Source organism: Cicer arietinum, chromosome 6, assembly GCF_000331145.2.
Source record: "Cicer arietinum cultivar CDC Frontier isolate Library 1 chromosome 6, Cicar.CDCFrontier_v2.0, whole genome shotgun sequence".
NCBI lineage: Eukaryota > Viridiplantae > Streptophyta > Magnoliopsida > Fabales > Fabaceae > Cicer > Cicer arietinum.
In genome coordinates, this window is record NC_021165.2 from 9,676,757 (window position 1) to 9,692,730 (window position 15,974).

Consider the following 15,974-nt stretch of genomic DNA (forward strand, 5'->3'; position numbering starts at 1 on the left):
ACAATCTGCAAGCTTTCTCTCTCCTTTCACTCTCTCTCTCTCTTTTGCAAATTTGCAATTCGAAAATTTCAAAGGTTTAATTGGGAGGGACAATGGGACAAGCTACGCACGACGAAATAGATTGGTCCTGGGGGAGGATCTAGTCTCACGCGCTATTCAGAGAGTGGCTTTCACGTTTTTTGCCTTTTGGTAATAAGGGACTGGGAAGTGAAGTTCACGGAAGTGTTTTGTTAGTGAGGTTAGAGTCAAAGTAAATTGATGGCGTTTGGTAAGCATTGAAATTTCAAAATCACTTTTTTTCTATAACAAGAATTTTTTGTAAAAAAAAACGTTTTTTTTTCTTTTTCGATTGAACATATATCCAGTTTTGGGACGGGTCAAGATCCTCTCCAAAGACCCTTTACTACATTTTTTTTTAAGAATAATTATTTATTTAAAAAATAACAACTTTAAAAAGTTATATCTATTTATTACAATTTTAAAAGAAAATCAGAATAAAAAAATAATCTAATAACTTTTTTAAAAAATTGTTTCGAGCTATTCTCACAAAAAAATATTTTTTATAAACTGATTGTTTAAAAGAAATTGATTTTTATTTCACACAATCACAAAACAGAACTTCTTTTTTTTTTTTTTTTTTAAATTTTTAAATAATCTCTCCTTTCACTCTCTCTCTCTCTTTTGCAAATTTGCAATTCGAAAATTTCAAAGGTTTAATTGGGAGGGACAATGGGACAAGCTACGCACGACGAAATAGATTGGTCCTGGGGGAGGATCTAGTCTCACGCGCTATTCAGAGAGTGGCTTTCACGTTTTTTGCCTTTTGGTAATAAGGGACTGGGAAGTGAAGTTCACGGAAGTGTTTTGTTAGTGAGGTTAGAGTCAAAGTAAATTGATGGCGTTTGGTAAGCATTGAAATTTCAAAATCACTTTTTTTCTATAACAAGAATTTTTTGTAAAAAAAAACGTTTTTTTTTCTTTTTCGATTGAACATATATCCAGTTTTGGGACGGGTCAAGATCCTCTCCAAAGACCCTTTACTACATTTTTTTTTAAGAATAATTATTTATTTAAAAAATAACAACTTTAAAAAGTTATATCTATTTATTACAATTTTAAAAGAAAATCAGAATAAAAAAATAATCTAATAACTTTTTTAAAAAATTGTTTCGAGCTATTCTCACAAAAAAATATTTTTTATAAACTGATTGTTTAAAAGAAATTGATTTTTATTTCACACAATCACAAAACAGAAACTTTTTTTTTTTTTTTTTTTGAAATTTCTAATAAATAATTTCTAAATTATTAAATATCAAAATCATTTATTTTATAATTCATAAAATAAACTGTTGATTCTCGTGGAGTGAACTAAATAATTATATTACATACCAAACACCATTCTTCTTTCTCCACACTTTATATATGTCATTTTGCCACTGTATTTTGAAAAAATATAACACACTTTGTAGTACGTGGAAAATATGACATTTTTTAAATTATTTGATAATATCAGATATATGTATTTAGGTGTAAATTGAAAAACTTAGACGGTGAAGTGGGTATTTTATTAGCCTTTAATCGCCCCAGTTAACAAAGACCCGAACTTCCTTTTCCAATGATCAACAACACATAATTTTAGGGACGACGATGAGGATTTCTTGGGTAACATTGTCATGCTGCTGCCCAGATAATGTTTGAACTTTGAACTAGCACCAACATGCCATGCAACATACATGTTTGGAAGCTGAAAGTAAATTATTTTAGTAAAAAATGAAACGGGCTAATTTTAAGTATTCTGATTGATTTTATCACTTTTCACATGGAAACGGCACTATAACTGAATGTAATCCACCATATCCCAAGCAAGCACCAAAATATAGACCAAAGCTTGCTATTTACTTATAGGATCAAATAAAATAGCCTTCACATTTACCTCCCGTTTGCTACAAACAGATTGGTTCTGAAAGTTGAGACCAACACCAAACCGAACATTAACTTCAAACAGTACACTTGTAAATAAGAACATACTCTATCCCATAATCTAGCTTTTTTAGGTTGGTTTAAGTCACAAACACCACATCCAACATGTGAAATCAGACAGTATACCTGAAAGTGTGGTAGATGTGAATAAAAAACAAGCAAATTGCATGTCCTGGATTAGATTCAAAATTAGAACAAGAGAGAAATTTGAATTTTTTTTTCATTTTCCTTAAATAAAAAGTAGAAGTTTTAGTTCAAAGTTGAAATTAAAGACAATTAAATAACAATACATCCCAAGCAAGTGCTTGACATGTAGCTCAAAACTTGAAAGCCAGTCTAAGTAAATTATGTTGATGACAGTTGTAACATAAGGACAAAACAATTCTTGCAGATCATCTCCAAGAATGAAAAGCTCAAATGTGTACTTCCAAATTCCAATAAGAATTAAAAATTCGTTCTATACCAGTCATCTTTATACACAATTATTTCATTGGTGTGATACTGATTGCATAATAATCACAATTAAGTAAAAACTACAAACTACTATACGCTTTCACGAATATATGATCATAACAAAATGTTGTAGATATATCGGTGACACCTAAAGTAAAAAACTAAATTTTTAATCCTGTATTGTGCAATTAATCATGCCCCAGGCATAGTGAAATTTCAAATTACATACACTAGTTACAAGCTAGCAGCCAATATTGACGATGCTTCTTGTTGTCTTAAGCTGTCGGCTACATGAGCAATTACTCCTACACCAGCATTGTGAAGCCATTCATTTTTCACCTGAAATTGAGAAGTTCATATGTCAAAAACTCTATCAATGGTACCATCATCATCTGAGAGATCAGGTGGATACAATACATGAATGTTGTTATGAGCAAAGAAAGGCCAAAATGATGAGTGAAAGCTGACGTCAACTTTTCTCCATCCCAGCTGTTGTAATCCCTGTATGATCTCCTCTGTTAAGAAGATACATAGTGGCGTTAATGGAACAACAGTACTGAACAGATAGTTGATGATTCTGACAGATAATTCTAAATTCTTCAACTACTTTAGGCAATAATGTCACCTTCAATGATTTCATGATATTCCACAGTTTTCTGAGTATCAGGCGCATTTTGTGCTGCTTCCTTTGCTTTCACTGCTTCTGGAGGAAACTGAGGGCCATCAGAAGGGACTGGAGGGCAATATTCAACATCAACCACGTGCTTGTATCCATCTAAAGATTGGCGAGGAGGCTGTCAATACAACAGAAAATGCTAGTACTTAGTACCCTAAAGAAACATATAAGCATTTTCAATTTTCCATTTCAAACATTTTCCTTTTTTATATTAAATTATTTATCCCCCTAGTTTCATAACGAATCTTCCCTGAACAACACAATTGTCATCATTATCTCCTTTCCAACATGTTATAATTTCCCTTTCAAGTTTGCAACACAGCACTGACCAACTAGGATGCCAGAATTAACACCACTAACAGTATTATACTGGCAGTATTAATTGCTTTGATCCATCATTTATTTATTTTGAAAGGATTGCAGTAGACATTCAATAACACCAGCAATGCAAGTATCAAGTATCGACTAATATAATACAACTTACAATCTCTACCACATTCGTTCTTGGACACAGGCTTTCATTTTATACCGACAGTCTGTGACACTGCAGAGATAGGAATTGAAATTTCAATATGTAATTATGAAGGGACACTAGAGATTAGGATACTAATGAGCTCAGTTAACATGGTGTCATTTATAAACCCTTCTTGATAGTTAACAGAAGACTTAGGGTACACAGATGATTGTTAGAGAGAAGGAAAGTTATCCATGGAGATGTGCACAAATGCAAACTGTGCAGTTGGAAGGTCAAGTGCAAAGGCAGAATTTCAAGATATGGCACAGTGGTTGAAGTGTTATGGATGAAGAATTGTTGATCAAACTTGATGACCTAAAAATAAATTATGAGGATCTGTTGAGGCTATTCTGTGATAATAATTGTCAGTAACATTGCACACAAGCCAGTACAACATTATTGAACCAAGCATATAAGAGATAGACTGACACTTCATCAACGAGAAATTAGATAGTGGTTATATAATTATAACCTACATTCCTTGTGGACTTCAATTGGAAGACACCAAGGACTAACCACAAAGCATTTCCAAGGTCTTACGTGCAAGCTATGAATGATTGACATCTATTCAATGGCTTGAGAGGAGTGTTGTAAATATGCAACTGGCACTAATTTAGGATAGTATATCATGTATGCATATTTTCATTGTACCTGTTTTGTTTTTTTAACAATTTTGTTGTATCTGTAATTACCACGACAGGTTTATTCCCTTTTTAGTTGATTATCATTTATTAGGCTTAGCCTAAATAACATTAGTGCTTGTACTTTTACAATTCAATAAACAAAATTCTTTTTTTTTTTTAAATCAATAAACAAGATTCAGTTTTCCTCTTATTTTCCACTGAAATCCCTCTCCTCTTTTTTAGGCTTTTCATTTAACCTAAAAACAACTTAGAATGTTAGTAATACATTTAAGACAAGTAATTAGATTAAAAGCGCAAGACATTAACAGTATCAGGATGATAAGTACATAATTCTAAGCATATAACATATGTTAAATGTTGGAAGTCAATAACAAGTGGACAAGACAACCCAAATGGAGAAATCGTCACATTCACCTTATTGAGCTCCATTTCCCTCCTTATTGAGGATGTGCGCCACCCAACCATATCTATATTAAGTTAAAGAAATTACCAAAATTGAGGAAGAGAGGGCCAAAAGTTATCATTGATATACCTAGCAGGTTGTAGAACAAAGAAAACATACTGAGAGGATACGATCATACGAAACATTAGCATAAACAATGCGGCATTTAAATGCTCCAAGTGCAGATCTACATAAACACTAAATCTCGTAAGTAACAGACTGCTTAATTGAAAAAGAGGAATACTGAATAAGCACAAATAGGTTCCTTTACTTACAGAAACTTTCCATCTTCACAATCAGAAGCCATTCTCAACAGAAGAGGTGGTTTGTTGGGTTTACCATCAGTAAGGAACAACTGACTACCAGTCCGACCAACAAAAAGAGGAGCCATAGGTGCAGCAAGCTTTTCTAGTATCGGGACACCCAACAGAAATGGAAGCTGGAAAATATGCACAGAAAACAGTCAAATCTCTTATTGCCGGTAAATTTTCTGTGTAAATTGAGTTTGAAAAACAGAAGAGTATAAACAAGACATCTAAATAGAGGGGAAACAGAAGGGTGGTTCGAATATTTAATTCATTCATAGTTTTATTTGACTCAAATTGTCATCAACATTATATTCTATTTACGATTCTCAAGACTGTAATATAAGACTTATCCAGTAAAATTTAAATTTCATTTGGGTCGGTTTGTGGATGATGTAAGTCCTAATTGAACTTTCTCTCATTATTGGAACTGGTTTTGAAGGGAAGCCTTAGCACAACAGTTGAAGTTGCTTCCATGTGACTAGAAGATCATGAGTTCAGGTCATGAAATCAACCTCCAGCAAATGCAAAGTAAGCTTGCTTACAATAGACCTACAATTGGTCCAACACTTCCCTGAACTCTGCTATACTTTATAGCACCAGCCAGGTTGTCCTTTTTTTGGATGTAACTGCTATTAAAGAAGAATTATTAGTATTCTCTCCTCTTTTCACACTTCCTTTTCTATTTTACAAAAGACTTTGAAGAAATTATGCTTGTATAAAAAAAATCAAAACGTAAAGTAACAATAAATGGAAAACAAAATGAAGAAATTAATATATATATATATATATGAAAAAGGAGTGACCCATATCAGAAATTAATATATATATATATATATATCATTCAGAGTGGTTGTATGGAATATCAATGCTTGAATTTGATTAAAACCAAATTATAAGCTAAAGTAATATTACAAAGGAGAGAAAATAATAAAGAATAAGGTAATAAGATATAGGGTATGTAGGGTACATAGAGTAAAACTGCAAAAGAAGAAACAGATACTAGAATAATGTTTATAATATGCTCATAAATAAGAAGATTATAGGGTTCAATAAGTTGAAAATCCTCACATAGAACTATATTTGGATAACTTTTCAGCCATTTGCAAATCCTCACAGTACTTAACCGAGAAGTAAAAGATACAGTAACAAAAACGGTGCCTTAACTTGATTCTAGCGTCAACGAACATGCTATAATATAGAAGATTCAATGATACAAAAATTAGAATATCATGTGTATTTTGGATGGAATAGACCTCATCCAAGCACCAGTTGCTTGTTACTATACTACACTACCCAAGGTGCTAGCAAGCTAAAAAGTACCATCTCCAGTAGGGTGAGCCAAGACCAAGTTGGCAATACAGAAGCTGTAATTTAGTATAAATAAAACATAGTATTACGTAAGCTCCAAGTCATGAATCATAATACAGAGAACCAAGAGAGCTTTAAATTAGTAAAATATGTAAGACTGGTAGCCAACACAAACAACCATGACTTATATGCTTTAAAAATTTATATATAACAAAAAACATAGGCACAGCAATTTAGATGGTCCAGAACAGACCTGCCTTTTCCCCCTAACACCAAGATGTGGAGTTGCTAACGTAATAAAATTGATTGGCTCCAACCCCGCAAGTATCCCTCCTTTCGAAAAGCTTGTACTTTGAGAGCATTCTGCCGTGCTGTGTGCAAGATCACCATGTTGGTCCCTATTATAGGTATCACGTGAATAAAGGACAGCAATTGCATATCTAGCAAACAAGCCTCCTAAAGAGTGTGCCAGAAAGGAGATTCTTTTCAGACTCTTTGTCTTTTTGACAACTTGCAAGACCTGTTTGATGAAAAGATATAAACATACAACATGAAATAATTCAGAAGAAACTCAAAACAATCAGAATATTCAGAACTGAAATGGAGTGCCCAAACATTTGGACACACAAATCTGCATATCTCGTGACTCACTTCGTCAGCTAATCGTTTTCCAGCTCCATCAATCCCAGTGAACGTCTTAGTGTAAGTATTTGATGAACTTACTGCAGAGATCAAAATAATTCTTAAGGACTTCAGAGAGACAAATAACTTTAGTTCGTGGAAGAGGCACTCAAGTGATACAGAAGAAAAACTTTCACAACATTAAGTCAAATATTGTTATTTTAAACAGCTTAAGCTCACTACTTCCCAAATAATGCAAATAGACTTTCGAATGCATTAACTCAAAAAACAACGGAAGAAGGTTTAGCACAAGAGTGAGAGCTTAATTTTGCAAGCCAAATCATAACTACTAGTAAAAAGTGAAATAGCGATGGAAATAAAAGACAGAGAAACAAAATTCATGTTTAATTATGTCATTAAGTGTTAGAGATGCACAAGTTTTTTCAGTCTCAATCTCAAATTTCTGTTGGTATATACCCTTATTTATGCGCTTTACAAAAAAGACATCTCACTTTAGAGGAATCTTATCCAAAATAACATAGAGGACCACAAGTAAAAAATGTACCGACCATAAATTAGAAAGTTCTTTCCAAGGCGCCTTTTCATCTCTGCTTCTGCATAAGTCCAGTCCCCTGTGCTGTATCAGTAAAAACATCAGTACAGCTTTGCACAAAATTAAACTACAGAACAAGTGAACAACAACCAAAATACCAAATGACCAACAGAAAGAAGTGGATGCATGATACAAATCCATTTCAAGAAACTTTGGCTTGCTGCCTTGCTCTGATTGTCACATTCTCTAAATATATTACAAGCACATTTACAGCCAGTAATCACACACTAACTCTTATCCCTAATTTTTCCTATCTAAATTAACATATACAAATAATGTGCTGATTCTTTTTCTGATGTTCAGCCCAAATAATAGAAACAATAGGGATTAATGATTCCCTCTTTAACAATTCAGTTCCCCAAATTTTGTCTTTTCTCGCATTCATTTGCTAAATTGCGAGCTTATAAATTACTTTAATAAAATGAATCAGATTTATGATTGACAAGTAAACTGGAAAGGGTACCAACTATTCATAAACAGGATGAAAATTGAAAATCATAATTCTTTCCAGTTAAACTTCAATATATTGAATATAGTACCTAACTACCTACCTGTAAAAGTGTTAGGCATCCTAATTTCATCTATCAATTTTCACCCACATTTCAACAAAACAATTTGAGCAACTTATTATATTCTCAATATAAATATACCTAGCCAAGATACCATGAACAAGAACAAGGAGATGATCAGGGTCATTCTTCGAAGTTCCCATGCTAGAAATAGACTTTCCATCGGTGGTAGTACTCATAGCTCGAGCTCTAAGACCCTGGTGTCTCTGTCCGCTGTTTGTACCTGCAAAAGTTTATCTGCCAATCTTAATAATAGAGAATGGAGAAAGCAAGCCAACGAAGTGGCCATAACAGTAAAAAAAAGTGTTGCTAAATGCACAATGTTCCCACCACTCTAGGATCAGTGGAGTACTATATGCACAACATCCTACTCTTCTGATTGGATAGGCTATTTCAATTACTAGAACCTGTCGTGTAACTCGTGACTCCAATCTTACCATATCCCCAACTACCATGGATACCATCAAGACATATCTACCAATAGATAGAAACTTTTCATAGACATAAATTGAGCAATAATGTGATCATTATCATAATTTGTAAGGCATAAATGCATTTACGTGACATATAAACTAATTTCATGTTGTACATTGTGTTTAACTTTACCATAGCATAACAGTTGCCATATGATTGGGATCACGGATTTGAGTTGTCGATACAAGGCTATTGCGCCAAGGCTTTCATATACTTGCTTCTTTTTAGTTTTTAGGGAAATTTGTAACACTGTGTGTATCCTTTCACTACTTAAATTTCTCAATTAAGTCTTTCAATTTCAATCAATAATAAGAGCGTTATTTACATAAATACCAGCTAATTGCAGCAACATTACTTATGAGCTACCCGCCCAGTACCAAAAATCAGAAAAATTCCCTTTTGTTTAGATTTATACAATTTACAAAATGCCAACCTTTTGGATTCACATGCCTAACAAAGAAATGCTACCTAATGTACGGACAATAACATATAAACCATAGAATAATAAGATAAAAAAAGGAAGCAATAAACAAAAAATAGCATTGGAATTTCAATTGACGTATAACAAAAAAGGCTCTTAATTATCTGAAATTAAAGCGCAACAAAAACAGTAAATAGAACGCAAAAAATTAAATAAAAAAATTTAAAATTAATAAAGAGAAATATACCGGAAGGAAAAGTGAAACCGGAATTGGAAGCGGAAGAAGAAGAAGGTGAAGAAGAGGAGGGAGAAGCATGAGAAGAGGAAGGTAGAACAGGGGTTTGATGCGAGGGAGTCTTGTTGATATTGGAAATTCGTAGCGAGTAAGCAAAGCGCGCGTGAACGAACGGAGCCGTTGCCATGATGTGATGTATATATATAGATATATATAAATATATATCTATATATAGATAGATAGATAGATATAGAAGCAAATCCTGAAATGTCTGGTTTCAAGGAAAAGTGGCAGCGCAAAACGCCACAAGTGTTGCTTGGTTATCTATATTCTTCCAATTGAAGTCTGCAATTTCAGAAGTCCCATTCCATAGTAGAAGATGATATAACCGTTCATCGGAACAAGGCGATTGCGATATCATTGATGCTAGAGCAGTTTCCAATACACGACACACACAGCACAACACGGAGAACAAACTGTGACGTAAGCACGCGCCAAACATATCATTTTCTTTTTTGTTTTTGTTATTGAAAAAACTATATTTTTTGGTTTGTTAGGCTGGCTGCCCTTCCTGTATATTTACTCTTTTTCTTAAAGAGAAAAAATATATTTACACTTTTTTAGAAAATAGTTTACAATTTATGTATATAGCAAGATATTCATGTTATACACGATATGAAGTTATTTTATATCATCTGTATATATAATTATTATACTTTTTCTTAAATAGAATTTGATGATTTGTATAGTATATTTTATTTTATTTTAGTGTTTTTTTTTTAATTCTAATAGAAAACTATTCTATTGTGCTCAAGTGTCACTACTTGAACAAGCTCTGAACCTTTGAACTATAGTTACTCTCTACCATGTTGATAAAGCAGCCAAAGTTGAGCATTGGAAGGTAGATAGGAAAAGATTATCTCCATTGAAATTCTCTTCATTTTTCTTATGTTCAACAATCTTAACCTTTAAATTTAACTCTTTCTTTTTTCATATATTTTTAACTCTCTTTCTCTCTCTATGTTTTATGGCTTAAATTTCACATGAGAAAATTTTGAAAGATTTTTCTCTTGAGAGAATTCAAATTCAACGGTTGATAATAATAATAATAATTGTCTATCTTTAAAATTTGATATGATTTGTAGATATATTTTATTTTATAAAAAATGACATAATAATGAAATATTATTATATGTGTAAATAGAACAAGTATTTGTTGTAAAATCAATAATTCATTATACATACTTATTTAACTTCAATTTAATCAATATTCCATTGTACATATCTACCTAAAGTGTGGATCTTACTTACAAATATTGTTGCACAAGGGAAGATGATTTCTTGGAAAGGGACTATCAACATCTTTAAATACAAGATCTTTTTAAATTTTTGTACTAACATCTATTTCAAATTTTCAATTGAATTAATTATTATTTTTAACTACATAGTTAACATCATAAATGCATAAGCTAATTATTATTTAAATGATAAATTTGTAAAACAATATTATTTATCAATAAATTTAATATTACTATCAATTTCTTTAATTTCTATAATATACAGTTACTTTCTAATTATGGATGGAAGTAGTAAGAACCTAGATTGGAATTATTCTTATGGATGTATGAATCCAATGTGTTGTTTGGAATCAATTACTTCTAAGTGTAAAGCTTGTTATTATGAGTTTGAGTTTGTACTAGTTTTAATGAGTTTTTTGTTATAAAATAAAAAGTTATATTTTGATTTTTTTTTAACCACTTATGTAACATCTTTTTTTCTCTCACATCATATCTATCCTATCATTTCATTCTATTTATCTTTTTCTTTTTGAGAGTGTAATTTAAGTGGTCAAGGATAATTTTTCATTAAAAAAAATATTAGTTTTAATTTTTTGAGAGGGTAAAAAAAAAGTTGTTAAAAGACTATGCTATTACACAATAAATATAAAATCCAACATGTGGTACATCAATTCTTTACAAGTACTGTATTACTACTATATAGTATTTATTTGTGGGTTAATAATTGTATGTGCAGTACATATGATACGTTCTACATATAAACAGAACCCAAATTATTAAATCAATATCAATATATAATTAATGTAAGCTAGCTAGGTTGAAATCACATAATAGAACAAGCATGAGGGTTGTCATCACTAAACGTAGACATGACCTTATCATTAATAATTGTTGCACCAATTGACTTTTTGTAATAGCCAAAGTCTTCAACATAACTATATCCATGCTTGTAGTAATTGTAGGAAGAGGAAGGCTTGTCATAGTTATTGCTGTAATGGTACTCTGGGTTGTACGGATATGGCCATAGCTCTGCCCTTCTACCTGTCTTCCTAACTGTTTTCAACACTTTCTTTTCATCAGCCCAACCCATCACACTCACCTTTTGCATCTCCATGTTTATGTCAACATTATCAACTCCTGCTCATTTACAATTTGTTTTAATGTAATATTTATTAATCAATATATTGTGTTTAATTGTATCACATATCTACTAGTAGATTGAATCACGCTAGTAAGACACTATTCTCGGGTCTCCATGATTTAGTGTGACACATTTGAATTTCAATCAATTAAAGAGTTTGTTAAAGAGTGTGTTAATAATTCAATGGTGTTTAGCACAGCTTCAAAACATGTTAGTGAAAAGTAATTCAATGTAACCTTAATTATCAAAATATACAAATTAATAAAGTTAAGGTATATGTACCACGTAATTTTTGAAGAGATTTCCTTATCCTAGTCTCGCAACCTTCACAGTCCATGTGCACACACATCTCTACTATCTGGAATAATCAAAAGAAAGAAAAAATCTTTAGACAAAAAAACCAAGATCATAATGACACCCGGAACTGATCATATATATATGTATGTTATATATAAATCTTCTAGGTAGGATTGGACTATAAGTAGCTTGTACAAAGGTTATGACTTATGATTCAAACATGTGTGATGTAGATCTGGTTTGATCTCTTTTAGCATCGACACTTATAGTTAAAGACGTATTCGGTGTCCAACATGTATTTGTGACGAACACAAACACTAGTTAAATTTTTATCTAGTTAAATTTTTATTGATATTGATATGTGTAAGTTAATATTGTATATGATATCTATGTCGGAGTTGGTGTTTTATAGTTTCAGCTTCATCATTGCAATTATAACAAAAGCTGCATTTTTTGCTCCTCAATCAAATATACACTAACAATATTGTACGTAATATTTTTTCATGTAAACCCATTCAAACTTCGAACTTTATTTTGTCATGATATACGTAGTAAAATAAGTACTATCTTATAATAGTAGTACTACTTAGAAGTACATATTAATTCAAGAGCAATGGCAAGGAAAACTATATGTAGTATTTCTAACCGTCATTTTTGGAAGTTAAGACAAACCAAAATGCAATGATGATCTTCTAGTTTTGTAAGGATGAAAGACACGAGAATAATATGTCCTGCTTGTAGGTGTTAAGACTTGAAAATAGAGATCGATGGACCTTTTATATTGTGACATGTTACCACCTTGCATTAAAAAATAGAAATGTAGCATGATTAAGAAATAAAATTTATTAATTTCAAGCGTAGTCCTCACGGAATTTTCTTTATGTTTTCTTAATTAACTTGCTTACTTGTAAACAAAAACTTAGAAATATAGACTAATTGGAAATTGCATAGCACATGCTTAGAAATTGGGTGGAACGTTTGAAAAAAAAATGTGATTGGAACTTTTGGAAATTGCATACCAAATTACTTTATTTGTATCGACTCCGTCATTAATAATTGTGATTGGAATATTAGAATAATAACATGGAAGCAACTTAACGAAGTATAAGGAGGGGAGACCCCACACCAAATTCCTACGGGACAAAGCTAGTGAATACTTTGTACCAATATCAAATTTAAAAAAACTTACAAATTGAAATAGTTAGATAAATTTGACAAACCTGCAACTTCAAAATGACACGGCTTGTGGTTTTTTTAATATGAGTTAAGTCATAGGTATTAGGAACGGAGAAGATGCATGGGAAAATATTGTCAAGAAAAAAATATTAAAATAGAAAAAAGAAAAGAAGGTTGAATACACTGTTGACTAATTAAACGTCTGTTTAGATTCACTTATTTAAATTTATCTATTAATTTAAATATTTGTGAAGTAGTTCTGAAGAGTTTGTTGAAAGAGCTTATGTCATGTAACAAATTATTTTTCATAAGCTATCTCGGATAGTTTATATATAAACAATTTAACTTTATTTTATCTTGTATCATAAAAATAGTTTATAAATAAACATTTATGCTATAAGAGTTTAAATAAACTATTTATCTACATATTGAAACGGATCCTAAATCAAACTCTATTAAAATGATGATTATATTCCAATATTAAAAAAGATTGGGTTTAATCGTAACTGCAATACTTGATGAACCAATACATGAAACTAACAAGTAATAGGAAAGTAAAGAGAAATGATAAATAAAAAGTGCACATGAATGATGAAATAACTGGTTTAGAGAAATTAAATTTCTAATAACATGGAAGTACTATTGATTAGGGGTGTTAAAAAAATCAAAAATTGAATCAAACTGCAGAACTGAACTGAACCAAATTGTTTTTGATATAATTTTTTAAAACTAGAACCGAACCGAATCAGTTTTCAGTTGAAAAAACCGAACCGAACTGGTTGTCAGTTCAAAAAACTGAACTGAACCGATTTTTAATTCGAAAAAATTAGAACCGAATTTGTTTTTTTAGAAATAGTTAGGGGTAATTACGTAAAATTTGGTTTACAAACCAGTTCGGTTCGATTCAAAAATAAATTGGTTCACTGGTTTATAAACCACTTCGGTTTGGTTTTTTGAACTGAAAATCAGTTCGATTCAGTTTTTTCAAACTGAAAATCAGTTCGGATCAGTGTTATCCCAAACTTCATCACTCTATTTCTGAGATGACATCTAGCTCTAAGTTCAGACGTTTAACACTTGCTCTAGTTGCAGATGCAGAGGCAAAAGGATTTGGTGGCATCTCTAACTTCTCACCATTTCCTTCAAGCATTTGAACCACAGACTTCATGGTTGGACGATTCGCCGGATGCCACTGAATGCACCAAAGTCCCACAATTGATAGCTTCTTTGCAATTCTGGTATCTTCTTCTCCTTCTATATGGATTTTTATATCTTCATTGTTCTCAAGAAGATTATAAATCCATTCTGGATAGTGAACATGGCTGCTATTTTCGGCCGTGACATCGGTGATTTTCCTTCCTCCAACCATTTCAAGCAGCTGCATCCCATAACTATAAACATCAGACTTATATGATACATTGCCGAAGTTCCTAGAAAATACCTCTGGTGCAATGTAGCCCAAAGTTCCTCTAGCCGTGGTCATTGATACAATACTTTTTTCCTTAGAACAAAGTTTCGCCAAACCAAAATCAGAAATTTTACGTGTGAAATTGTCATCTAGCAATACATTATGAGGTTTGATATCAAAGTGAAGAATTCTTTTATCACAACCTTGATGAAGATACTCAATTCCTTTGGCTATACCAAGAGAAATGTTTTGTAGTCTTTCCCAACCTAAAAAGACATCTTTAGTGTCCGCAGATGATATGAATTTCTGCAATGAGCCTTTCGGTAAAAACTCATACACAAAAGGCAACCAAGGGAGCCACGTTGATGTGGTGAATTTGACACATTGCTTCCATTTCATTGATGAACTCTTGTCCATTTCTTGTTGAAGTGTTTAGGACCTTAACAGCTACCTGAATTTCATTTGATAGCTTTCCTTTGAATACAGATCCAAAAGCTCCCTGCCCCAATTCTTCCTTAAACTGATTTGTAATTCTTTTTATATCTGCATAAGAGTATCTGGCAGGCTTAAGAGCTTTATAATCCTCCAAAAACTTTTTGATTCTTATGTAACTCTTCCTTTCAATGCAAGCTACATAGATACAATATATTGTGACTCCAACAAATATCAAAGAAAATGGGCCTAGGATTCCTGTAAGAAAAACACAAGTTGCTGTAAAATGCGGAGAAAAACTAAAAAAAAACAGCGACATAAAACATGTAGAAAAAAGAGTGTTTACTACATTACTTAAATAAAGAGTACAACACAGTTAACTTACCACACAATTACTAGATGCTTTTTTGTTTGACTAGAATAAAAATTTGCATGAATTGTAACAGACATTGTTTTTTGTTCACTTAACTTACCACACATTTAACACCCCAAAAGGTATGAGACTTTCACTTAACCATAACAACTACAACATAAAATATAATACAACTTAAAAATATATTAGAAAAGTATCAAATTCTAACGATTCCACTTGCACATAACAAATCAATTACAAGTAAATAGGCAATTTAATTTCCTGTAATTATCATTTATTTTCAGTTTTGTCCTGCAATTTATTTAGAATAAGACGAGTTTGTCCCTAAATATACCAAAAACATATCATGTTAATAAGAATTAGGGTGATAATATTCAAAAAGGATTAACATGAATAAATAGATAAAAGAATTAACATGATGCACCTAAGTTCAAAACCTCATGTGACTAAATTTAGGAACTAAATTGTGAATAGGGAATAACTTCAATCATTAAGTTGGCTAATTAAGTATACTAATTGTGGAACTTATATTTCTCATGCCAAATGAAATGAGGCTTTGGACAGCTTACCAGCAATCACTTTCGATTTTGA

General features: G+C 31.7%; 2 protein-coding genes and 1 pseudogene across 3 annotated transcripts; all 3 read right to left on the reverse strand.

The window, feature by feature from the left end:
* Positions 1-2,400: 2,400 nt before the first annotated feature.
* Positions 2,401-9,811, reverse strand: LOC101499907 (uncharacterized). Its single transcript, XM_004504244.4, has 11 exons — positions 9,271-9,811; positions 8,210-8,351; positions 7,516-7,583; positions 6,977-7,047; positions 6,579-6,845; positions 4,985-5,148; positions 4,841-4,896; positions 4,682-4,734; positions 3,059-3,227; positions 2,851-2,948; positions 2,401-2,772 (listed from the first exon to the last, which is right to left on the reverse strand). The coding sequence occupies exons 1-11, from the start codon at positions 9,443-9,445 to the stop codon at positions 2,668-2,670; spliced, it is 1,368 nt and encodes a 455-aa protein (XP_004504301.1). The 5' UTR covers positions 9,446-9,811; the 3' UTR covers positions 2,401-2,667.
* Positions 9,812-11,199: 1,388 nt separating this feature from the next.
* Positions 11,200-12,791, reverse strand: LOC101500669 (heavy metal-associated isoprenylated plant protein 28-like). Of its 2 annotated transcripts, none has more exons than XM_004504246.3 (3): positions 12,641-12,791; positions 11,980-12,055; positions 11,200-11,693 (listed from the first exon to the last, which is right to left on the reverse strand). In XM_004504246.3, exons 1-3 carry the CDS (start codon positions 12,644-12,646, stop codon positions 11,380-11,382), a joined length of 396 nt encoding a protein of 131 aa, XP_004504303.1. In that variant the 5' UTR covers positions 12,647-12,791; the 3' UTR covers positions 11,200-11,379. The 2 variants fall into 2 exon arrangements, with proteins under 2 accessions (XP_004504303.1, XP_073226529.1); XM_073370428.1 differs by having other exon boundaries at positions 12,667-12,741.
* A 1,373-nt stretch (positions 12,792-14,164) lies between these two features.
* On the reverse strand, positions 14,165-15,463 carry LOC101512329 (rust resistance kinase Lr10-like; annotated as a pseudogene).
* Between the last annotated feature and the right edge of the window lie 511 nt (positions 15,464-15,974).

What these genes read in the sequence shown, in the direction of transcription:
- LOC101499907 (XM_004504244.4), bottom strand. Translation starts at nt 9,445, where the DNA reads ATGGCAACGGCTCCGTTCGTTCACGCGCGCTTTGCTTACTCGCTACGA. An exon ending in GTTCATGGTATCTTGGCTAG is followed by an intron (nt 7,584 to 8,209) that starts GTATATTTATAT and finishes TTACTGATACAG; the next exon opens with CACAGGGGACTGGACTTATG. An exon ending in GAAAACGATTAGCTGACGAA is followed by an intron (nt 6,846 to 6,976) that starts GTGAGTCACGAG and finishes TTCATCAAACAG; the next exon opens with GTCTTGCAAGTTGTCAAAAA.
- LOC101500669 (XM_004504246.3), bottom strand. An exon ending in ATCTCTTCAAAAATTACGTG is followed by an intron (nt 11,694 to 11,979) that starts GTACATATACCT and finishes GTAAATGAGCAG; the next exon opens with GAGTTGATAATGTTGACATA.